Source organism: Thunnus thynnus, chromosome 12 (assembly GCF_963924715.1).
Source record: "Thunnus thynnus chromosome 12, fThuThy2.1, whole genome shotgun sequence".
NCBI classification, from domain to species: domain Eukaryota; kingdom Metazoa; phylum Chordata; class Actinopteri; order Scombriformes; family Scombridae; genus Thunnus; species Thunnus thynnus.
The window spans coordinates 3,968,671-3,993,904 of record NC_089528.1 but is presented as its reverse complement, the minus strand read 5'-3'; the positions used below and the strand labels follow the sequence as shown (position 1 = coordinate 3,993,904).

The following is a 25,234-nucleotide window of genomic DNA, read 5'->3' as shown; positions in this document are numbered from 1 at the left end:
ACTCATTTGGACTTGTGTTTTTGGCCACCTGATGAATTTAAAGGACGGTTCACATTTTTTCAAGTCAGGAGCCCATATGAACAATGAAACATGTTTTTCTTGCTGTAATCATTCCTCCTGTTCATACTGACCATTAGAAGATCCGTTCATAATGCACTTACAATGTAAGTGATGGGGAACAAAATCCACAGTCCTCCTACTGTGCAAAAATGTAATTAAAAGTTTATGCAAAGCTATATATATATATATATATATATATATATATATATGTATATATGAAGCTTCAGCTGTCCAAATGAGTACTGACTTACTCATCTAAAAATAAGTACTGGGACTTACACATCTAAACAGTGGAGGACTTTGCTATCTAAATTGAACCAATCCTGTTCAGTGTTCAGTTTTTCAAGTGGATGATCTTTTCAAATGTTTCCATGTCCACAGCCACCACTGTTACCACCTGGGACATGTATGATACTTCATGCAGCTCTGAGCAGGATAAAACAGTGTGTAGCCCTGAACCAGAGAAGGCTGAGTATCCAGAGGCTGTGATGGACACCAGCAGAGGTGCAGAGAGGAGCCTGTCAGTGGGCAGCACCACCAGCACAGGTAACAATGAAGCACACTGAGGGTGCGCTGCTTCAGTCTGGGTTTTGTTGCGTGTAATTCCAGTGCGAATAACCAAAAATACTCTTTTCTCTGTGGTGGACAAGTCAACAATATGTAAATAAATTAACTGTATTTTCAAGCCTCTTTTTTTACAGTCACTGCGAGTGACTTTTCTGACACAACTAAGGTATAGAGAGAAGGGTTTGATGTGATTCAGATATCATTAGAAAACATTGGGATAGGTTTTCAATGATATTATTGATTAATGTGCATGTATTACTTTCTCATATTTTTCTTCAGGCAGTGCTGCAAGCTCACTGAAAGACATGGAAGTGTTTGGGAACAGTTTAAATGCTGAGACAGACCTGCAGCTCATCATGCACTCAGAGAAATTTCAGCATAGTCTATTAGTTATGGAGAGGAGCATCCTGGGAAACACCTTGCAACCCAAGCTGGCTGCTTACAGGCAGCTGCCTGTACTAGAAGGTAAAGTCAGTTCTTCACCCACATGCCGTGCATTGTTGCCGTGCACAAGTGATGATGCAGTTGAATCCAGATGCTGACTGGCCAGCACCTCCCAATGCATAAATATTACCTCCCAACCTAGTGCAAGGTCAGATCATTTGTCACAGTCTTATAAATTGCTACCTTTTGAATAAATAAGTATGTATGAATGTTTGTGTCAGATCCTGACAGTCCAATGAAGCCTGGGGCTGAGAGGTGTAGACAGGAGGATACAGAGAGCTCTCCGACTCCTGCCCTGGAGCGTCTCTGGACTTTCACCTGTGAGCTTAGCAAAGGACGCAGCGTCAGCAGCATGGCCTGGAACACAAAGAACCCGGTAACACAGACACACCTGCTGCTGTCTCCTGAATTACTGCCATTTTTGTCTTTTTTACTTAGGCTTTATTTATTCAGGAAGTCTCATTGAGATGAAAATCTCTTTTGCAAGACAGACCTGAGAACAGACTATAACCTGGAGAAGGTCTGGTTTGTGGTAGGCCCAATGGCATACAAGATGGTATCATCTGTATACAAATGGACATTACAGTGCAAGTAAATATAATTTATGTAGAGTAAATAGCAGGGGGCTTAATACTGATCCTTGAGGGACACCTTTATCAACTATTAGGGGGATTTATTTAAAACCATCAGCAGAAACATTTTTAACTCTAACAGAGAAATATGATTTGAACCAGCTGTAAGCAGAAGCATCAAAACCCACAGAAAGCAGTTTATTTAACAAAATGTTGTAATCAACATCCATAACAGCAGTTATAGCAGGTATGTACTGTGACCCGGTCACAGTAGTGGCTGAAGGACAAGTGAATAGAATAGAATAGAATAGACGTGAATAGAAGTTTCATTTGCAGTGCTCAAAGCATTTAAATATATCTGAAAAACTTATCTGTAATGTCTCTTTCCAGAAACAATGTCCCACTGTGCTAAATCATGCAGTCAGCAGCTTTCGTTGGAACTACTTTCCTTCAGAAAATAGTCCTTGTGAAAACAGCTGACAGTAACAAAGACATTGTTTGGAAAGATAGACTGCTGCTGATTTTTTTAAACATTGTTTATAATGCTTTGAGAAACATAGACGTAATTAAGTTCACCTCCAGAGAATTTCTCAAAATATGAACAAATATAACTATTAAATTAAAAAATGGAAATTATGGTGACACATGCATACAATATAAATAGTCTGATGTACAACTAACAGAATTGCAAGGGTATTAACCCTGGTTGACACTTTTATTTCAACACAGTGAGCAACCATTTACTTTTTACGCTTCTATTACTTTAAGTTCTTATTAGTTTAAAAAGTTACAAACATGAAATGTTTGCACCTCAATGAAACGTCTCTTCTCTGCTAGGACCTCCTGGCTGTGGGCTATGGTGAGTCTGATTCACAGAAACCAGGACTGGTCTGCTGCTGGTCCCTCAAAAACCCCACAGTATGACCTTTATTCACTTTCCCAAACTTTTGGATGTCATCCTCCAGTGCCCCCTGCTACCTCATGCAAAATATTGAGTGAGCTTTTGTTTTTGTCATGTGTCCCCTCTGCAGTGGCCTGAGCGTGTCATCCACTGTGACAATACTGTGACTTCTGTGGATTTCTCAGCCAACAACCCAAGTCAGCTGGCTGTTGGGATGCAAGATGGCAGCATTGCTATCTACAGTGTGCAGAGTCAAGACAAGAACACACGTGTCATTAGCAGCCGGTGAGGACTGTGTGTGTGGACACAGAGGCTCCTACTGTATATCACTTACTGACAATCGAGCAGATGCTACTCATGTTGTTGCTGTTTCTTTCTTTGTGTTTGGCTCTACACAGTGGGTGTCCCAACAAACACTTGGGTCCAGTGTGGCAGCTCAGGTGGACTCAACAAGAACTGAGCTTAACAGGAGATGAAAAGGTAGAAGCTCTCTTTTCTGTGGCTGCAGACGGCAGGATTAGCAAGTGGTTTGTCTGCAACAATGGCCTCGAATGCACAGGTACTGTGCTCTACATCAGGCAGTGGTTTTAACCATGTCATTTCTGTTTGAGACATGTGCTGATTAAGAAGTAGATGAAGAAATAAGCAGAATTTCCAACAACTTAAACATCTTTTGCCATAGACCTGATGAAGCTCAAGAGGATTCATAATACTAAGAAGAAGGCTGGAGGGACCAAAACAGAAAAGAATACAGAAAGCATTCTGTCAGCACTGACTCCTGGTCTGTGTTTTGACTTTCATCCAACAGTAAGTTGATGACATAAATGAGTTTACCATATGCTTGTTTTAGCTGAGCTTGATTCCTCATCCATTATTGTGGAAATACATATCTGTTGGAGGGTTGTGGTGGTGAAATTGCTCCGACATCCGACATTTTTTCCTCTTACCTGTGTTTCTCTGTATTTAACTTCATAAATTAGTGCATCATTGCTATCATGCATCACACTTCTCTTCTACATTTCTCTGTTTCTCCAGGACTCCAGTATCTATCTGGCTGGTACATGGGAAGGTCTCATCCACAAGTGCTCCTGTTACAACAGTCAGCAGTTTCTGGAGACTTACAGGAAACACTATGTAAGTCCTTTAGTATAAAACCTTCAACCATGATGAATGACTGGATATTCTATCATGTTAATTCTTTTGATACAGCTGCTTTAAAACACAGAAACCTGAGGTGTATTATTCCGAGTAGACTGCAGAAGCTCATATCTCATTTTCTACTTAGGTGATAAGATCTGATTAACAGGCAAGTGTAGAGTTTTGACTAATGGCACTGTAAAGAAATGTTTTCATTAGTAGGTCCATGTATTGTTTGTATCACGTTTTATTAGCACATGCATAGGAATGCCATGAGCACATGATGTTATAATATACTGTACTTTATTTCTGTTGACAGCAGAACAGTACTTCATGGGTGTGTATACAGGGCAAACAGGAGGAGGACCCAAATGCAGACACCAAGGCAGACAGGTTGAATGAGAAGGGGCTTTAATAATCAAAATCCATAATACAGTCCAAAGAAGCAAACAAGTCTGAAGGGGCAAGGCAGGCAGGTCACAAACTGACAGAAGGTGGAAACCACAGGTGAAGGCAGGAACAGGTAATACATACAGGGTGGCTGGAAAGCAAGTGTACACTGAAGCAACATTGACAATTTGGCAGGGAGTGAATGACAGAGGACTGGTATATATAGTACCGATGGGGTAATGAGCAGCAGGTGAAGATAATTGGGGAGTAGCAACAGCTGAGCAGGTGGGTGTGGGATAATGTGCTGATAATTTATTCAGATATTACTTCTATTTGGATAGACCTGAGAGACTAAACTGTCCACTACTGCCTGCCTCGCACCAAATGACAGACAGGCAAAGTTGGCAACTCGCTGGAGAATGTAGCGGCAAACTTAGCAGATAAAGAGCCAGATATTTTTCTCAGGAGTTGATGGAGAGGGAATCGGTGAATCATCATGTGACCAGTAACACAACTCTAAATGACTATGATATGTCAGGGTTGTGTTTTCAGCTTGCTCTGCTGCCCCCAAGTGGCCAAAAACAAGTTACTGAAGTTTTAAGAGTGAAGTGATGAGCTTTAATAAGTAGAAATAAGTGTAGAAGTCAGTAGAGCTTAGTCATTCCATATTTTCTATTATAAGTTGAAAATTCATCTCTTCACCAGTTACTTAATCCATCCATATCTTCTCCAGGAATCAAAATGCTTGTATTATGAAGTTTTTAAAAAATCCTCACTCCTCGCTCTAGGAATATTCATTTATGGCCTTGAGAAGGAAACTTATTCTGCTGTAGATCTCACTGTATGTTCTGCATTCAGTTTTTTACTCTTTCTTCTGCATGTAATTCTGTGACTACTTGTTGCTAATCTTGTTTTTTTTAAAGATCTGTGGGTCATTGTTAAGCACTCAGACAACCCCTAAGTAACATTCACGGATCTCGTTCCCTATCAGTGTCCTGTCAACTCCCTCGCATGGTGTCCACTCAGTCCTGATGTGTTCCTGAGCTGCTCCTCTGACTGGACCATTCAGCTGTGGAAGCAGGATCACTTTAGCCCCGTGTTAAGTCTCGCCTCCGCCCAGAGAGCCGTGTGTGACATCAAGTGGTCCCCAAAGTGGGCCACAGTATTCGGGGCTGTTAATGAGGGACAGCTGGAGATTTGGGATCTGAATTCAAGCATGTGAGTCAGACTGAGGAGAGAGACTTTTGTACTCACTTAGCTTCACCCTGTTTGTCTCTCTGATGCATCCTGTATGTTCATACACGTCTCTTTCAGCCTAGACCCGATTATTGTGCAGCCTGCTACCCCTGGTGTGACGATGAAGTCCCTGCTGTTTGCCACACAGACAAACTGTGTCCTAGTAGGGGACAGTGATGGACAAGTGACCGTCTACCAGCTCAAGAACCTAAGTTTGGGAGAGAGCAGCCAGGTAAAACTGAGGAACAGGTGGCGAGTTGGACAAAAATACAACTGATGAGTTTTTATTAAACTCACTCCATTATCATCTCATGTAATATTTGCCTTTTATTGACAGAATATCATACTGTTGTGAGGCATTTAATATGCAGTTTAGAAGCTTCTTTCTTCAGTTAGCTTCTTACCTGACTCAGTGTTTTTCTGGATCTTTTCTTTCAGGTGGATATTCTGGAAAGCATCATCTGCTCTGCAATATCCAGATTAACCTGATGCGCCAAATGGTTTGTTACACAAAACCATTTGAGAAGTTGTCCTTGGAAACTCTTCGGAAAAGGGCAGGCACTTTCAAAAAATACTTGGCAGGAGATTGGATGTACCATCTGTCTATCACGATTTTACCTTGTGAGGCAGCTGTATTGGCGAGATCACAAGATCACGCGAGAATCCTCATAGGACACTGATTTGTCTGAACTACAGGTGGTTCAGACACAAGCACATAACTTGAAGCCTGACAAGATGGATTCTCATGTGAAATACACAAATACACATAAACAGATACAGCACTGTGAAAAAGTTTTAGGTGCTTTAGATGTTTAGATTCTTATCCATCATGTTTGTGATGATATATCCTAACTTCCTCTGCTTGTTCACATGGGAGCCAAAGCAGCACATACACATAATCATGTTGAGATTGCATACAGGTACAGAACCCCTTATTGTCTTAACTTAAACACCCTTAAATGTGTCTTGTGAGATTAAAATTGTAGTGAATAATGGGGAGGGGGGAAATTTAAGGGTAAAACACCTTAATTTGATCGTTGACAGAGCAAAATCAAGCCCCTACATTCATGAATACAGCATTTTAGGGTCTTTTCAGGGAATGTTTATCTACTACAAATATACATTTGACATTTAGTCTCGCATACCAGTTCAGTCTTTGTTGTTATGTTGACAAGTGTCACAGGGACAAAACGTTCTGTTGTTTCATCCCTAAACTTCTTGTTGTCAAATACATCAATAATTTAACAGGAAGTCAAAAAAATGCCAGCCACTTCATGAATCGAGTTTTTTAATGACTTAACATTGTAACCTCAAGCTCCTGGATATGTTGTTTCTTTTGTAGGAAAAATGATTATAAGACCTTGAGTATGAAAGCAGAAGCTGACGGCTATCACATGCGTCAATTCTACTGTTATGTGTGCTTAATAAAGGGTAATGTGAATCATTTTATCTTCATCAGCAGCCTTTATTCATTTTGAAAATAATAATCTCTGCAGCAACACTAATGACAACCAACTCATCAAATTGTACATCACAAATGATTATTTTTTCAATCAGTGATCAGACAATACAGTGCCAAAACAACACCAGCAATAATGGTCACAAATGATCCAAGAGCAGATGATTATATTTCATAACAGCAACAATACATCATTTGCATAGCATGATTAGCATTCACGTTGCAAGAAACAAAAACAAAGTTAAACAAATATCAACATAGCATTTGCTCAGAAAACAGAAAAAATGTTCAACACAGCTACACACACAGGCATGGCTCCTGTGGCCTGCCACTGAAAAAATTCCCTTCATGAAGACAGTTTTAGTTGCCAAAATTATTGTTGGCAACTAAAAATATCTCTGTGATTTAAGTTTCCATGCTGTGTTTTGTTTGATAAATCTGATTTTAATTGAACTATATGTACGTATATGATCTGTTCATATAGTGCTCCTTACTTGATTCAAAACAAATATTCAGTAATAATTTATGAAGTTAAGTTTTTTTTCTTTTCAAAAACATGTATCTTAAAGTTCTAAAAAATAAAGTGCAGTTGCAGTTGAGAGTTACATGGCTTTGTTTTCACTCCTCCACCGATTTCTACATTGTTTGAAAATGCTGTTACATCAAAAGGATACAGATTAAAAACCATCAACCTTCTTATTATAATCTGTGCTCACTTCTTGATTTTAAATCCTAATAACTTTGCCATATAGAGACCCATATGGTAAAGCTTTGAATTCAGTATTGCAATGCTCTGCCTCCAGTGATGTACAGCATACAGCCAGCTATACCTATACAAAAGATACTTGAAATGTGTGTGGATTTGTGCTTTAATCCCCTTCATTCTTTACATTATGTTCTCCAGTTTGCTGCTACTTACTGTGATGTGATTTAAACTCAAAGTTACTCAGGCTGGGAAAGGTACTAAATACCTTTTAAACACCTATTTAAGTTTGGTCCATTTGTTACCTGAACCAATATGTGATCTGACCGACAGATAGTTTGCCCCAGGTCTCCTTTGACAATTTATTCTCATTTCCACTGTGGATGAAACCTTGTAACAAATGTTGAAAAACTCTGAGTGACTGCAATAAAAGCCTAAGTTGTACAAGGGTTCAACAACACTATAGATTTCCAATGCACTCCAAAAACGGCACTTCCAGTGTGCTCTAAAACCCTTGAAAAGATTTTAATGAATGTTTTTCATTAATGATCTTGTTCATTAAATACAAATGAGAACAAAGAATTCTGCTTGGAGGAAACAGTGTTATATTATGTTGATGAATGATTGTTAAACATGAATGATGATGCCAATCAACTCATGCATGGTGATTTTAGTGCTCTGCCTGAACCACGCAAAGCTCCATTTTTGTTTTTCTTCTCTAAAAAAATCCTGTTAGTTTAGATATTATCAAGGCCAGTGTTACAGCTTTTCTCATGTTAAAGATCATGTTAATTGCCCATAATTACATAACACCATCTGATTATAACGTACTGGAGACATGGACATGTGTTTTGGTGCCAGTCCTTTTAACACATATTGGTTAAGGTGACCAATGATCCACAAAGCCCTTTAACTTTATGCATAAGTGTTTTACAGACTTTGGGATAACTCTACAAAGCTCCTGTTTCTGTGAATCCCTGCATTAAATGTGAAGTTACAGTGTCAGACAGATAATTAATTGTCAAGGTTGACAAAATGTTTAAGGCCTAGACAACCACAGGTTGACTCAGCTTGTCAGCAGATTGGAAACTGTGAAGTCAGTGAATGACAGCATGCCTGGTACTGAACAGACTGAGGCTGAAGGGACTGGGAGAGAGACATAGAAAAGAAAGAGAGAGAGAGTATGAGCAGAGTATGACATGAGAAATAATATTCATTTCTTCCCAATGGTGTTGTCAGAGAGTCCCATTAATGCTTGTGCACTGTATATGAAAAGTGGTTAAAAGGAACAAAAACATGGAGACTCACCTCTTGATCTGCACGGCTGAGGAGGAGGAGCTTCGTACCAGCTTCTTAGAAGAGGAGGAGGAGGATGAGGAGAAGGAGAGGGGGACTTTAGAGGACTTATGGGGTGGGAGGATGGAGCAGTGAGAGGCCTTGGACAAGTTCAACCTAATTAAGAAACACAAAGGCATTGACAGATAATTACATATGTATGTCTGTATGGGTGATGCATGAATTAAAACAGGATGTATCATGAATTCCTGTTGCTTACCATTAGTAAAAAGACACACACTTACTTGATTTTGTCACTTAGGAGCTAGGGCATTGCATTAATTCACAATCACTCCCTGGAGACTTATTCTAACCTCTAAGGATCAGGCTGTTATTTTCTATATTTTTTTTACTGTCAACAAATCTCGTGCAGAGCCAAACCAACAATGAACTGATCTACTTAAAAGTATCTGATATATCTTATTCCTCTGTGCCGTAGACCTCCGTTGTTGTCCAAAAACTATTAAAAACACGTCAATGAGTCATACGGATGCACTGGGTGACATGTTTCTTCATCAAAAAGTTTACAACCATATTAGTTTGTTTAGAAATGGCTCCAAAAACTAATAACAGCAATAACGTTTTCAGTCTCAGGAGAGTAGTTCTGTGTAAGGCAGACACACTGAGCCTGTGCAGGAACACGGCTCCATTTCCAGAGCTTCGTTAGCTTGTTGTACTACATATCATAACTTGTATGTAGATCAATTCACTGTTGGTTTGACTCTGAACATTTATTGTCTGTAAGAAAAACATTGAAAATCACCAGCCTTATCCTTTCAAGGAGTAGCTTCAACATTTTGGAAAATTAACTTATTTGCTTTCTTTCCGAGAGTTACATTCTGACAGATACAAAAAAAGCTATTGTTAGCTTAGCCTTGCAAAAACACTAGAAGCAGGGGGAAACAGCTAGCCTGGCTATCCAAATGTAAAAATAATCTGCCTATTAGCACCTCAAAAAACTGACTGACTAACTTGTTATAGGAGATATAACCCTTTCAGATTCACCCTTTTTCCTGTCTTGGTGCTAAGCTAAGCTAACAATGTAGCTTATTGAGTGACAGACATGAGAGTGGTGTCAATCTTCTCATCTAACTCTCCGCAAAAAGCAAATAAGTGTATTTCTCAAAATGTCAAACTATTCCTTTAACCATACTGACTACATGCCTAACCCCAACACAATAGTTACCTTCAGTCAAAACCAAATCATAACCCTACAATTTAAATCATTCACCTCAATGGGACTAATTTCACCAAATGTGAGGCAAGTTCCCATAATTTCACATCATAAACCCATTTTTCTACCTGCAACATGATTAATACAAACACACACCTACTTACACACACACACACACACACACACATGCACACACAGTGCAGTGTACCTTGAGGAAGATGAGGCAGATCTTGGTGGCCGTTTTCCCTTCAGTGCTCTCAGTTGGTCTCCCTGAGTTAGACTGGTTTCCTTGCAGTTATTCTAATGTATGCATAGAGTAATATCAGTCTGTTAAGACACTGGGTTCCTGAATGACCATTTTTCAACAGTTTTTTTTTAATATACAAAATAAAATTAAACAAAAGGAAAAATTTATTCAAACTGAACTTCAAGAAAATGTGAAGTCATCCGTAGGATCGGATTGTAAATACGTAGCTAATGTCTGTTCATAGTCTTAAATAATGTAATCCTCACTTTAAAGGAGCAATAATAAAGATGCCAGAAAGCCCCGCCCCTCACCTCATCCAGACTGTATGATTTGTAGAGGGTGGTGTTGATTGACAGGTCATCCATGCTTGACAGCAGGCGGGACATAGCTTCTTGTTTCTCCCCCGCAGAGTCCGAGCTGTGAGGCTGCTGCAGATGCTGCTGCCGCCGACTCTGTCTCTGCTGAACCAGTTTCTGTTTGGAGCGATGGACATCGCCCTGGACCCACAAACTGTGCTGTTTCCTACACACACACACACACACACACACATAAGGAACAAATAAAAATGACTCCATACACTGGTACCAACATTTTTGCCATAAGCTTTGTCATCATTCCATCCTTCACCTCTCTGCTTTACATGTGGCTTAGGGGAAGATAAACATACATTCCTATGTTCCACCTGCTGGGTAATTTAACTAATTTAAGACTTGGTCGTCATGGCAGTGATGTCAAGCTTAAAAAAATCTTATTGATTATCGCCAAAAAATGTGTTTCTCTAAAATTAAGGTCCAGTGCCAGTTGGGATGTGGATTGCAGAAATCAATTAATTCATACAACACAAAAAATACATATTGGTTGAAACCTTTTACAACATATGGCATTATTTTATTTGATTATATGAAAAACATTCCTCTCAACCAGATTCACTGTCTTTATGTAAATCTAAATGCCATCATGTAATTATGTTCTGCTATGATATAATAGGTCAAATTCCCCATTAATGGTCCCACCAGTAGCTCTCAACTGTTGTACTCTTAATATCATCTAAATGTCTATTTCTATTCTAATTTGAATTTGAACTAGTGTTGTCTTTTTTCTTCCTTTCTCATTGCATCAGTTGTTCTGTACTTGAACAACAACTGATGACAGAAGTTATATGTAAAACAGATTCCTACTCAGAATTGAGTAACACTTTATCATCATTTTAGTAGCGTCAATACAAATCACCTGAAAATTCTTTTGGATTCTTTTCGTATTAGATAAACAAGCTTTAAGACTTCAGTTCTTACTGTATTAGGACACCTGAGACTCAGCATGTCAGATTCAGGTTCTATTGTCACACTACCAACAGCTGGCATGTATGTTAACATACGCATTAAAAAGTTTAAAGGATAAGGCTGACAATAGTCAACATTTTGGTTATTGTCAATAAATCCCATAGAAATACCAAAACCAACAATATGTTAGTCCATCTCTCTACCCTACCCAGTTTGCAGCTCTCCCTAAGCCAGTTGTTCCTACTGAGGATGTAAATCTTTAAAACAGCTTACAGATATATATTTTCATTTTTTAAAAAGGCTCAGTAATTTCCCAAAGCAGTTGGTCACTATAGTTCTTAGCAAACGTCACTCAAACTGGAGGAAATAGTGCATTTGTTGGGGACTATTTTCAGCGGAGGATTAATTCACATTTGCTGCTTGAGTATTTCCAGCAGCGGGATGGTGTATGTGGGATTGATTCAAAATAAACTACTAGGAGTAAGATATATCACACACAATATTTATTAGTAGATCAATTCATTGTTGGTTTTGGTCTTTTCGTTGGTTTTGTTGACAATAAGAAAAATATTTTATAAAATCACCATTTAATCTCAAACTATAACTGCGGCTGACGGGAATTTCTGTCATTAGTTTTTGATGTATGCTGCCATGAACTGATGGTGGAAAATTAGACCTGTTGGTGCATGTTGGTGTAAATAGAAAAACTAAAACGTTCATGCCAAATTTCATGGCAATCCATCCAACAGCTGGAATGACTGAACGACCAGAAGACTGAAAAACATCTGCAGAGCTGTTGTAAATTCATAACTGAGACTCACTCCTCTAGGAAGTTCTGCTGGGGGCCGATGATGGATCCAGGCCGGCAGATTCTGATCCAAGCGATGGCCTCAGCTGCAGTAAACCGGTAATGCTTCATCAGGTAGCATCCAATCAGGGTGCCCGTACGGCCCAGGCCAGCTATGATTGGATGGAGTGTTTAAAGGGAGACGTTTTAGAAAAGGTTTACTCTCTATATATTGTATGAAGATGCATTTTATTTTATTTGACTGTGAGAAAAAAAACCCTGATACACACACAAATCCACTCTCACCTTTACAGTGCACAGCCACAGCTCCTTCTGTGCTCTCACACACGTGCAGGAAGCGCCTGACGATGAGGTCAGAGGGCGTGGTCCCATCCAGGAAGAAGAGGTCGTGGTGCTCGATTCCTACATCCTCGAACCGCCTGCCCTCATACAACTTCCTGTTCAGACGAACCACGGCTGTGATGTCATTTTGGTGAAAGAATGCAAAGTACGCCTCTGGTGCGTGGAGAGGATAACCTGGAAGAACAATATGATGATCATATGATTTCTTAGCATTCAGACGAGTAGTTTCCTTTGAAGAGTAATTATTTGTACTCCGAAGTGATAAACTTCAAATGAGCATATTCAATAAATACTCAAATACATACTTCTCTTTACTTTACTGAAGCCTCACTAGAGCCCATGCCAGGCCCTTTGGACATCATTTTGACACCTGACTCACCGTTCTCTATTTTACTGCGGTGATGAGGGCTGCTGAATGCCAGAACTTTCCCAGGAATGATCCAGTTCATATCCCCGTTTTCTACTCGCTAAACACAGAGAAGAAGAAGAAGGAGATGCAGTGTATGACAGGTAATAAGACTGCATGTATCATTTTGAAACATCAGAATATAACTGTAAAATTGATATTTTGATTTTATTACTGCAAACGAGTAAAACCATTCGGACAATTTGGAGCACTAATCTCACACCAGCGCTAATGTTTATTAAAATTAAGACCACTCATCATTCATCATAACAAATGATTCTGATTTCTGAAAAAGTGGTGGAAACTATGAATTGCACTGAAGTACATTTACTCAAGTACTGTACTTCAGTACAGTTTTGATGTACTTGAACTTTACTGAAGTGTTATATTCCCCATAAGTGGATGTCTACCTGTATTAATAATGTGTTTACACCCACAGTATTTATAGCTCCTTGCAGCCCTGTAGGGCAGACCTGCCATTTTTGTTCCATTCTCATTTTCCTGTTTTTATGTGTTATTAGGGATTAACCTTTTTTCAAGTAGTTTATTTAGTATTTTGGTTTTATTTTTCTACTCAGGGCTGTTTGGTTTGTTATTTCGGCCAAGACTCTTCCTGAAGTTAAATTCAAGCTTCTATAACTGGCAATAAAAGATTGAAAACCTCAATAAATTGACTCTTATTTATGTTACTCCCCCTCCCATAGACCAACATAAATATTTCCACTTAATAGTACTTTTACTTGCACTCCACTACATTTCATTTTATATACAAATCATATGATCAGTTTATAAAATATGAGACACTGTTATAGATTAAACCAGCGAACTGTACATGAAGTAGTTCAAAGTACCAATGTACCACTTACAAATGACTGTAATCAATCAGTAATAATGATCTGAAGCCATTCTGCATGTTGAGCACTTCTACTTTTGATACTTTAAGTACATTTTGTTGCTAATGCTTCTGTATTTTTACGTACAAATTTGAATGCAGGACCTTTACTTGTTATAGAGTATTCTTACAGTGAGGTATTACTACTTCTACTAAAGTAAATGATTTGAATACTTCTCCCACCACTGGAATCAGACATTACATGAAATGGTGATTTAAAAAAAAAAGTGTCACCACAATTACAAGATACAATATGTAGAGTAAAATATGTAAAGGGGAAAGAGTGATAAGTGACTGATGTAAATTAGTGATTAGAGTGATTGTACACATAAAGGTCAATTGACTCCTCTGAAGAGTGAAGAGTATCGCGTAGCATGTAGAAACAGCTGTATGACATGTTCTGCAGCTGTGGAGGAGCTTTCTGTAGTTGGAGAAAAATAACCCTGATGATGTCATCATATCATCATGTCATCATATCTCTGCTTTGGCTGAAAATTCATAACAGAAAGTCTGCATTACAAATTATAAACTGGGGGTGTGAACTTGTGGGTGTGGGAATGAAGCATGCTGTTGGTTGCATTATGGGAAATGTAGTGCTTTTTTCTGCCATATTATTGCGTAAAGGTCAGGATGTTTTGGCCTCTGTTGCTTCAATTCTTTGAAATATTATTTTCAGTCATGAATTTTTTCATATATAGTATAGAAACACAGGACCACATGTGGTACAAAACTAACATTGACGCACCAAAATTATATTACCTCGTTAATCATTATAAGATGATTAAGGACAGAAAGAGACAAAAAAGAAAAACAAAGAACCAGATCATCTCTACTTAGCTTACAGCAGGGATCAAAAAACAAAATTTAATCCTTCTTTATCTTTTCATGCAGTGACTTGGATGTTTTTCATTTACTCTGTTGAGTTATTTTATAATCGTCCTTGCTTGTGTCTTTTAATTCTAAGGCAGGTGGAGCTGTGTGTGGGTTGATGATAGTGTCTGTGTGCCCTCACCTCATAATGTTCATACTCCTCTACATCAAAGCATTCAAAGTCCAGAAAACCATACTGCAGCGCCTGGAGGACAGAAGAGAGAGTGAGAGAGTTGACCCAGGGTAGCTTTTTTAATAAAGTCTGATACTGTGATGCAACGTCTCTCCTAATGACCTCTCTAAACTTTCATAAGACTAAAAGATTAAGAATATAGTGGTGAAAAACTCTGACCTCCATGCAGCTGTTGTTTTTTGTCTCTTTACCAGACGCTATTCAAATCTTACATCACTTCAATATGATGTAACTAAACTTTGCGTCATCTTATAAAGGTGGGTTAGGTTTCTCTCCTCACTGACTAACTAAGCTAACTGACCTTTCACTAGTCTCTGATAGACTCAGTGTGTACGAGACAGTTAGTACTCTACCTACTACTAACTAAGTTAAGCCTGTGTAGTTCACCTTGCGTATTCCTTGTAGACAGTCGAGGATGGTGAGGTTGAAGGAGCTCTCTCCTGCTGCTGCATCCCTATGATACACACACACACACACACACACACACACACACACACACCAATATGGATATGTTAATTTAATTCTAATTAAAAGCCTTCTACTGTGATCAGCATCCAAACGTTGGCATCGGATGCATCAAAGACAAGAAACACCTGACTAAATTTTGAACATGTCAAGTTGAGGGCTGCAACTAAGGATTATTTTCATTAAAGATTAATCTTCAGATCATTTTTTCAACTGATCAATCATTTCGCTCCATAATCATCAGTCTTATTTTGTCCAAACACCAGTCCAAAACCCAGAGATATTACATTTTCTATACTGTAAGACAAGGAAAGCAGCAAACACACATTTTTGAACCCTTGCTTTAAAAAGGACCTAAACAATTAATCGATTATCAAAATAGTTTCCGATTCATTTTCTATCAAGTAATCAGTTATTCGACTAATCGTTGCAGCTGTAGTCAAGTCTCTGTTTTGCATAGAGTTACATGTACTGTATTTGAGCTCTACAAATGACCACTATCATTTTACAGTCTCACTGTTTTTAAAGGGGGCTTTGATGAGATTTTACACATCAAGTTCAGCTCATGAGTAGAAAACATTTGTAAAATGTCTTCTGTTGCTCTGGATGAGATCATATTGGAGTTATTGGAATTATGAGTTCCAGACTTGTAAGTAGTCTTCACATCAACATCCAAGTTTTAAAGTAGACTGCAAAAAACTGGAATTCTTCTGAAAGCTCTGATATATCCAAGTGTGCGTGAATTGGGACACCTCACATAAGGTGAGTCTGTTGTTTAAGGAGATTAAACCTGCATCAGTTTCAACCATTCTTTATTTGAATCTGTCTCTCACACTAACTTTATGCAACTGCAGCACTAAATCCCTGGAGTGCTGCTTTACAGTAATACATGGTTGCTTTTTACCACTAACTTTTTTATTTTTAAATTGCTGTTAGGTTGGACAAAGAATGAATCACATCTAAACCCAAGATGCAGTGAACTTGTACTTTTACCCAATCCACCAAAGATTAGTGTACTTTCTGTCAAAACCACTTAGAGAAGTGATGTGAATAAAAATATATTATTGACAATAAATCCAACAGACACCGATGGAGAGGTGAAGATGTTTGTTTTTTTTTTTAACCCCGTACCTAAGTGAGATACATTAAACTATGCACATGCAGCACAGTTTGTAGCTTGGTGTGTTAAATGATATATAAACACAAACATACACATTTGTCTTGGCGAGAAATTATGCCTTTATAATACTGCAGACAGTGTGTGTGTGTGTGTGTGTGTATGTGTGTGTGTGTGTACAGGCCTACCTGAAAGGCAGGTAGCCCATGTTGTTTCCTGAGATCAGAGTCCTGTAGGCTTCTTCTGGACTTCTTTTCAAATATATGACCTACAGGAAGGAGATTAACCTATATTATTAATAACGGACAGATAGACAGACAGATAGATGGATGAATAGAGGAATAGACGAACAAATAAAGAGATATTTACAGCATAGGCACCAATAAGAACAGCAGCGTTGGCTCTATTCTTCTGGTCGTAACTGGTGTAGTGAATCAGTCTCTTTCTAGACATCGTGAAGGACTGAAGAGATAAATACAGTCAGTAACAACAGCACTGATATAAAGGATGCACACTGTAGACTGAACGAATGTCCTGTTTGTGTTTTTGTTACCTTGAGCTTCTTGTTGAGTTTGCAGCAGTATCTGTACAGCATGGCCAGGTTGAGAGGCCCGAAGTCAGCATAGAAACTGCAACACACACAGAATGCTCATTTATTCTGCAGGGGAGCAGAATCATGTCATATAAACCAACACCTTCAAATCTATTCTTGGAAATCATGATCTATTCATAAAATTTCATACATAAGAGCCCTGCACGCTGAATTAGTTTGACAAGTATAAACCTTTCTCACACATTTCCACCATATTCAAGCCTTTAAGAGAAAGTGGCTGTTTGGTTGTTGGTGTGGTTCTGTCAATGCAAAAGCAATGCAAATGTTGAAATCTAGTAAAGTGTGTATAGTTGTCATACACTATAGAGCTATTACTGTGGTCAAATGGAGCTCAGCATGTACAGAATATGTATGACTGACAAAACAGACATGGTCTTGTTTCATTTTCAAAAATGGCAAATGATTTATCCTTAGAGAGTCAACAGGACAGTGGTGTGTTCTGATAATCTGCTCCAGGTAAGATTGCTAAAACAGGCTTTGAGTTTGATGCATTAAGATGAGAGCGCCGTGACTTATCAAGAGCCTGGATTTCCTTTTTGTTAAGGCCAAACTGTTCTACAAACACCACAGCCTCCACCCTTATTGAAAAAATACATGAGTGTAAATGCACTATATTCTGGGTTCATGATGAAAGGTGCAACTCCTGCTCTCATATGGTATGTGTTCATGTTTGCCATAAGGTCACACCAGAGTGCTAATTGACGGGTGATTGGCCTGAACCACAGGGTGCTTGGGTAAAAAAATAGCACTCAGGATGACTGGGCAGGATTCAATGGAATCCTTACTGTACCTGTGTTAGACTTAAATCTATTAGTTTGCAACACTGGCTCTGGTGTTATGACTATGGACTTCCCCCACCTTCTTAAAATAGTTGTAAGGTAGCTGGGAGCACTTCCACCTTAAAATCCTCTAATATTTGTTTTCATTAGCTAAAGGACAAACATACATGGGAGAAGGTGGTTTAATTGCCTCCAAATCCATAATCGGGTTATGTTCTTGAGAATTTGTGCAAAACATGGAAAAGTTATGTGGCCCAGACCTCTGTGACAAAGTCCTGCTTTTTAAAATTACTTCTTTTTTATTGTTCGATGACCAGCAGAAATAATCCGTGTTTTGATCTCATCTCATTTGGATCATTATAATTCCATTTTCTGCCGCCTGAGCAAGAGATCTCGGTCTCAGTTGGAACTTTTCCAAAATGCAGAAGCGCAGCTTTTCCCCCGCAGAGACATGTTCATATCCATCCTTACTCCAGCTTCCCTTCACTGGCTGCTGATATTATAATGTTATTGATAGACATGCCATGATTGTGGTTGCATTGATGATGTGAAGTAAGCTGATTTTGTACAACAGCTGGCATCCAACATATTATAATGTCACAAAGAGCACTTTTCAACATCTGCCGCCCGCTGCTCTTTAGCCTCACATTCAACAAAACGCCTGTTTTCTGAATCCATGAAGTTCCACTTAAGTCTAATACTAGTTTTTGTTAAGCCTCATGATCTTTGCAAAGGCAAATGTATTTTTATTTCTTTTCAGAGCTTGTTGATCTCAGATGAATTCCACCACTGAGCTGCACCTTTTAAGCTCTCCTTCAGACATGATTGCATAATAAGCTTCTGCTTAAATCAGTACACATACTTTGTGAGCGCAAACAATGAGCTGCACTGTGCTTTCACAAGGGTGAAATTGTCCCATAATATTCCATATTATGCTTATGGTTTACTTATGTAAGATGTTCATGTAAGACGTGTGTGTTAAGTGCACTGAATTATTGTACTATAGCCTGGAAAGACATGTAGGATTTTGCAAATCTTTTTTTCTCAAACATAGCAACATTATTTTTCAGACTGTCAACCACTAGCGACTGTGTACATTTGAGTTGGTAGACTGGAATGATCCAGTCCAACTGACGTCATCCATAGATTGTCCTAAATCCCTCTCCACCACGAGGGCAAAGCCACTGATCTCATCTTGACCTATGTCTTATAGCGGGATCATAACCACCAGCTCTGTTTACAGCAACCAGTGTGCCTCACCTTCAGGCTGGAATTCACATGACCAGATGAAATTCAAGAATGACTGAATGAAGGGTGAGAGAAGTGGGATTAACCATGACTGGGCTATTTCCTTGGCCTACTGTACTTACATGTGTCTGAGGTGACACACACACTCTGCATCATACAGAGAGCCTAATGTCTAACACCTCCCATAGGTGATCAGCTGAGTTGAGATCTGGTGACTGTAAAGGCCATGATCATTCGTTTCTCCACTCATTTAGTCAGGTTTTTCCTCTAATGTCACCTGTCTGTATGATGTTTAATAACTTACTTGCTAGTGTGTATTCATGTGAAAACATCCACAATTCCTTACATAAATAAAAGCTTCAGTTTGGTATTAAAGTGAATTACTGAGGTGTGCTTTTGAAGAAAAAGCACAGTGACATTCTTCACTTTTAGCAAGAAAGGGAAGTCTAACCTTTTTGCTAAAAATAATATATATACACACACACACATACACACACAAACACACACACACACACATATATATACATGATATATATACATATATAATAATAATAAATAAAATAATAAAATAAATCTGTCATAGCAGAGAGTCTAATGACCAGTGGTGTGGACACTAGACATGTTTAATCATTGCCAGGTTGGTCCTACATGCAGTGTGAGGTCATCGCACAGGAAGCTATTAGCTCCTCTTATGTCCAGGTATAAGACTAAAGAGCTTCTGCTGTTAGAGCAATTCAACTCTGGAACGACTCTCCAACTCAATTGCAATCTCAGTATCTTCTTTTACTGTTGTTCAAATCGTGTACATTAAAATAAAAGTGTGTGTATTTATGTGTATATGCAGACTGGTTTACTCTAGGTGTGAAAATCCATATGTAACACATATGTTGCCTGTTTTTCTGTCTTCTCTCATTCTGTCCTTGTCAAGCACTTTGTAATCTCTGAGTTTGATAAGCGATATATAAATAAACTTTATTATAGCTGCAATGACCTAATTTGGCAGATGGTCAACTACTCTGACTGATGCAGAGTGCAGCAGCCTGTGTGTTCTTCAACTTCCCCAGATGTAAGGGTGTGATATGTAAGACCCTGTTGCTAGTAATAATACAGCTCCGAGCTGTATTAAGACAGAGCATCGACTCGATATGCATGATGATCTGTTGGGTTATGTACTCAGATAAATTTGCACATGGTTCAAGTGACGGAGGTGACAGATTATATTAGCGCTGGCAAAGGAAAGATGAGCAAAAGGGTACAAGTGAAGGAGAGAAGTAACTGCACCCTGAATAACTGGCTGTACTAACAGAACAGAAAGTCTTCGTTCTGTTGCATACTTGTATGAAAATGTTGGAACATTGTGTTGTTAAGTAATTCCATGTCTGTGCTGACAGAACTGTGTTGTATATAAAGTTTGGGGCTTTTTATTTGATCAGCTGCTGACTTACTTACTAAGACCTCTTTTGCTCACGTGCAGTCACTCTGTCACTTTAAGGTCCTCACAAACATCAGACTCATGACAGCTCTGTGATGTTAACCAGACTAAAGACCCAACTCTTCATACAGAATCTGGACTGACATGTTGCTAACCTCTATGATTTGCTTTACCTGCTCTGATAAGGAATACTTGGTTCTTAATGTACAACCACTAACAAAAATATACTTTTAATGGTCAGTTAATGATAATGTTTAACGGATAGTTTTTGTTTAAATTTGTCCAGATTTTGAAATATTGAATCAGAGATGTCTAAATATTTGAAAATCTCAACAACTATGGCTCCGTCTCTGGATAATCCATAGACCTCAGTGTGAATGGTTTTCAGTTCAATTACTTTGTACTGAAGAAGTCCCCATGAAAACTGTTGACAGTGGCATCTGTGGATTATCCAGATTAGTGAGAAAAATTCTCAGCATCTCAAACAGAACAATCAAAATTCCTTGAAGTTCCATTGCTTTGGAGTAGCAGCAAAAGTTTCAGAGGCCAGTATCTAAAACCTTCATCACATAAAACCAAAGCTAGCTGCATGTCCACAGGTACACCTCTAGTAGAGCTATGAAGCAGTTTTTTTATGTGTGGGTCACCATTGCAGGCTCACATGCAGGCAAGTGTGCACACGGGTGACGCTATACACATTCCTGCCAATGACTTCACACTATTCCACTGATCTACAGGTGGCTGTAATGCGCCAGGAAGTGCAGAGAAGATACAGGATTTAAAAAATACTTCTTTAAAAAAATCATCTTTAAAAATGTTTTATGTAGAAGGAAATGCATCAGGTTTGTTTGATGATAAACACTCACTGTAAACATTTTTTTAAGTTTCCAACTATTAAATTAATCGCCAACTATTTTGATAATTGATGAATCATTCTGAGTCATTTTTTAAGAGGAAAATGTCCAAATTCTCTGATTCCAGATTCTCAAATATGAATATTTGAGTTTTCTTTTTGTCTTCTTTGGCAGTAAACTGAATATCTTTGGGTTGTGGACTGTTGGTCGGGACAAAACAAGACACATAAAGACGTCAGCTTGGGCTTTGGGAAACAGTGACCGACATGTTTCACCATTTTCTGATATTTTATGGACCAGCTAACTGATTAATCAAGAAAATAATCAACAGACTAATCGATAATAGGAATAATCATTATTTTCAGCCCTGCTTTTGTTTGTTTACAAGAAAACTCCACAGTGCACCTTTAATCAGTGGAGTGATTTGACTGGTGTTAAACCTCTAGCTTCACTTGTTCCATCAGTCATGACTACTGAGCAGTAATGTAAATGTTGAGGATAGAGGAAACTGCTACGTGCTGTAATGTAAATATAAATATGGAATGACATCATAACATGCAAGATACAGAAAATATAAAATATGGTCCAATACTAAAAATAGCATAAAGAATTTGTTAAACCAACATCAATGTATGTGCATTTAAGTAGTGGCAACATTGTCATTATTTCAGTCTGTTTACATCATAGACACTGAAGGTGACTACAGACCACACAACATGATTTGATTGACAAAATATTTAGTGAGCAGACTTGATGAACTGATGTATTATGCATGTTTGAGTGTTTTTGGTACACTGTTCTGTCACCAGATGTGGATAAAAACATCTGTCAAAAGATTCTGTGGCAGCGACTCCAACAGTGACCAAAGTATGTTAATGTGATCCAGCTGCTTATCACAGGAACGTACCTGTCATATATGAACTCCTCATCTGTGCTGAAGTAGTGTGTGTTGGCTGTATTCTTTGGTTTGACACGCAGAGTGGTAAAGTACAGCCGGTCTGTGGTAGACAACAAACACACACACACACACACACACACACACACAGAGGGACAAGCAGACAGATAACATTGCATTATTGATGGCTGTTGTGAGTTCAGCTGGAGGAGTTGCATCATGGACAGTTTTGGTTTTCAGTTTTTGGTTCAGGGACACATCAACCCAGATGACCAGTGCTTTTGGTTTCAAACTGGATTATATAGACAAATAGTTCTGATAGTGAAACCTCTAATTGCACTCACATGTCCAATGTACATTTCCAGAAATTGCACATTTAAATTATGATATTCCACATGAGTAACTGGAAATTCTCTCAGTTTTACTGAAGTTCAGTGTTCTGAAAACAAGAGCTCAAAGCTCCTCGCCTCAAACCACACGCTGCCTGTTACTTAACCTGTTTAATACTTAAAACTTAATCCTAGCACTACTGAAACCTTTTTCACTGAATTACTTCAAAACGTAACACTTAATTACATAACGTTGGATATATAGAGTAGAGATATAAAGTAGCATGAAATAGAAACATTATTTAAAGTAAAAGTACCTCAAATGTGTACTTAAGTACAGTACTTGTGTAAATGTACTTAGTCACATTACACCACTGATCACTCTGGTACCACTCTCTAATAAGAAGTTGTAATTGAGTGCTTTACAAATGCTCAATAAATGCTTTGGATCATTTATATGCCTTTAATAGGATCAACTTTTGGTTTTTCAGTTGTATTGTTGTAAATAATAATAATAATAAAAACCTTTATCAATGATTTGTTAGCACTTATAACTGAATATATGATGGCTCTTTAGAAAGTGAAGAACCTAAGAACAGTCTATAAAGTCACAACCTGGCAACCCAAAAGTTGTTCTTATTAATGGCTTATATCTGTATCACAAAGTATTAGTGAACTTTATTAACCATCAATAAAGTCATTAGTTACAACATATAAACTCTTTATAAAGGATCTTCTCAGAAATGCACCAACAACTACATTATATTGTGTACATTGTATTGTTAACTATTTATTGCATGTTGTATGCCACTCTAAAAGCTAAATAGGGGAAATTAAAGTGTTATCGTATTGTGCTTTTATGGCTTTTAACATGTTTATGGTAACTTAATTTGTATTTAGCCTCTTATGTCACTGTAATATTCCTATAATATCACCATAAACACCCATTTTGTGGTACTCAACAGGTTGTAGTGATATTGTCTTTTTGTCTTAGTATTATAGGCTATTTCTATGTTATTTATAATGGGGGTCTCAGTGTTCAAGGCCAATTTACTGTATTTATGTCCAGCCAATTACACTTGATAACATGTGTACCTCTCAGGGATCAGGACTGATGTAGCAGTGATATTTGTGTAGAAGATTTATACAGATTATTACTGATTATTAACAGTGTTGGAAAGTAACTGAGTACTTTTACTCAAGCACTGTACTCAAATACAATTTTGAAGTACTTGTGCTTTACTTGAGTATTTTCATCTGATGCTACTTTATACTTCCACTCCACTACATTTCAGAGGGAAATATTGTACTTTCTACTCCACTACATTTATTTGACAGCTTTAGTTACTTTTCAGATGAAGATTTGACACAATGGATAATATAACAAGCTTTTACATGGTTCCATTTCAATAAATGTTCAAATGATCCAATATTTCACCAAAAATCTAAGATTAGACAAAAAGTCCAAAAACTGAAAACAGATTTGTGAATCAGAACTTTGTTTTTTCTTCTTTCCTCTCCCATTAATCATCTCATGACCCCTCAGATGTATCTGGTGACCCTTTGGAGGGGCTGTGACCCCTAGGTTGGGAACCACTGGACTAAACTAGCTAACTGTATATAAAGTAGTGTAAACTAGCTCCACCTCCAGCAGCTACAACAGTAACATGCTGCTCTAACACTGATGCTTCACTATTAATAATCTAATGATGTCATATATAATAATATATCAGTCAGAGGGACCAAACCACTACTTTTACTGCAATACTTTAACTCCATCAAGCTCATAATACTTTTACTTGTAAAGGGGTATTTTAACATTGCTATATTGGTACTTTTACTTAAATAAAGGATCTGAATACTTCTTCCACCACTGATTATTAAATACCACAAACAAACGTGTAACTTACCTTTGATAAATTCTGACGCACAGGACTGTTCATATTCATCTGCCATTTGACTACGCGACGTGATTCCTGTAAGAATCTTTGTTTTATATGATTTAAAATATGAATATTCTTCAGCTCAAGTCTATATCAAACTGAAGAGGGTTTGTTTATTCTGGATTATCTGTTATGATGCCTCTTGAGATGTGTCCAGAATATCACGCCTCCTGTATAAAATATCATGATAAAATCCAGTATTTCTATCCAACTTCGATGAGTCTAACCGTACTTAGAGTTAAAAACGTCCAGCTCTAAAAAAAAAAAGTCCCAAGAACTCTTTAACAGGCAAATTGTCACGTCTCCAGTTCCACGTCCACCATCCACGCGCGTCAAAAGTCTCTTAAGGCCAATAAAACCCAACTCATTCAGGTTCTCTCTCCCAGAAACCCGCTTCCTCAGCTTGAGCGGGATAGTTTCCCGCAAATTATTCAACACCTAAATTAAAACGTTTCCTGGAATATTCCAGCGAGCGCTGAGGACACGCACCAAGCCGCCCAGAGAGTCAGAGAGAGCGCTAATCTGTCTGCTCTGCACATGCTC

The 25,234-nt window shown here is 38.2% G+C and overlaps 2 protein-coding genes across 5 annotated transcripts in view; one reads left to right on the top strand and one right to left on the bottom strand.

Annotated features, from left to right (window-relative positions):
* Positions 1 to 6,751, top strand: part of LOC137193618 (dynein axonemal intermediate chain 4-like) — an 11,459-nt gene extending 4,708 nt beyond the window's left edge. The window contains exons 7-17 of one of the 4 annotated variants that reach the window (XM_067604857.1): positions 442 to 606; positions 907 to 1,092; positions 1,293 to 1,447; positions 2,481 to 2,561; positions 2,675 to 2,829; positions 2,943 to 3,103; positions 3,227 to 3,351; positions 3,580 to 3,678; positions 5,063 to 5,289; positions 5,386 to 5,539; positions 5,746 to 6,751. In XM_067604857.1, coding sequence (XP_067460958.1) covers positions 442 to 606; positions 907 to 1,092; positions 1,293 to 1,447; positions 2,481 to 2,561; positions 2,675 to 2,829; positions 2,943 to 3,103; positions 3,227 to 3,351; positions 3,580 to 3,678; positions 5,063 to 5,289; positions 5,386 to 5,539; positions 5,746 to 5,796 — 1,559 coding nt within the window. In that variant the 3' untranslated portion in view covers positions 5,797 to 6,751. Of the gene's footprint in view, positions 1 to 441; positions 607 to 906; positions 1,093 to 1,292; positions 1,448 to 2,480; positions 2,562 to 2,674; positions 2,830 to 2,942; positions 3,104 to 3,226; positions 3,352 to 3,579; positions 3,679 to 4,000; positions 4,205 to 5,062; positions 5,290 to 5,385; positions 5,540 to 5,745 lie in introns of those variants that run through there. The other 3 variants (XR_010930862.1, XR_010930861.1, XR_010930860.1) reach the window with 3 other exon arrangements.
* Positions 6,706 to 25,234, bottom strand: LOC137193619 (dual specificity protein phosphatase CDC14AB-like). The gene is made up of 14 exons (XM_067604859.1): positions 24,659 to 25,234; positions 22,432 to 22,522; positions 17,152 to 17,227; positions 16,968 to 17,060; positions 16,787 to 16,866; positions 15,404 to 15,470; positions 14,966 to 15,028; positions 13,035 to 13,122; positions 12,599 to 12,829; positions 12,327 to 12,465; positions 10,537 to 10,747; positions 10,187 to 10,278; positions 8,778 to 8,921; positions 6,706 to 8,615 (listed from the first exon to the last, which is right to left on the bottom strand). Exons 1-14 carry the CDS (start codon positions 24,702 to 24,704, stop codon positions 8,567 to 8,569), a joined length of 1,470 nt encoding a protein of 489 aa, XP_067460960.1. The 5' UTR covers positions 24,705 to 25,234; the 3' UTR covers positions 6,706 to 8,566.

Coding starts and splice junctions, on each gene's coding strand:
- LOC137193619 (XM_067604859.1), bottom strand. CDS start 24,704: ATGGCAGATGAATATGAACAGTCCTGTGCGTCAGAATTTATCAAAG. Junction 17,061..17,151: donor AACTCAACAAGAAGCTCAAG/GTAACAAAAACA, acceptor TTATCTCTTCAG/TCCTTCACGATGTCTAGAAA. Junction 15,029..15,403: donor GTCTACAAGGAATACGCAAG/GTGAACTACACA, acceptor TCTGTCCTCCAG/GCGCTGCAGTATGGTTTTCT.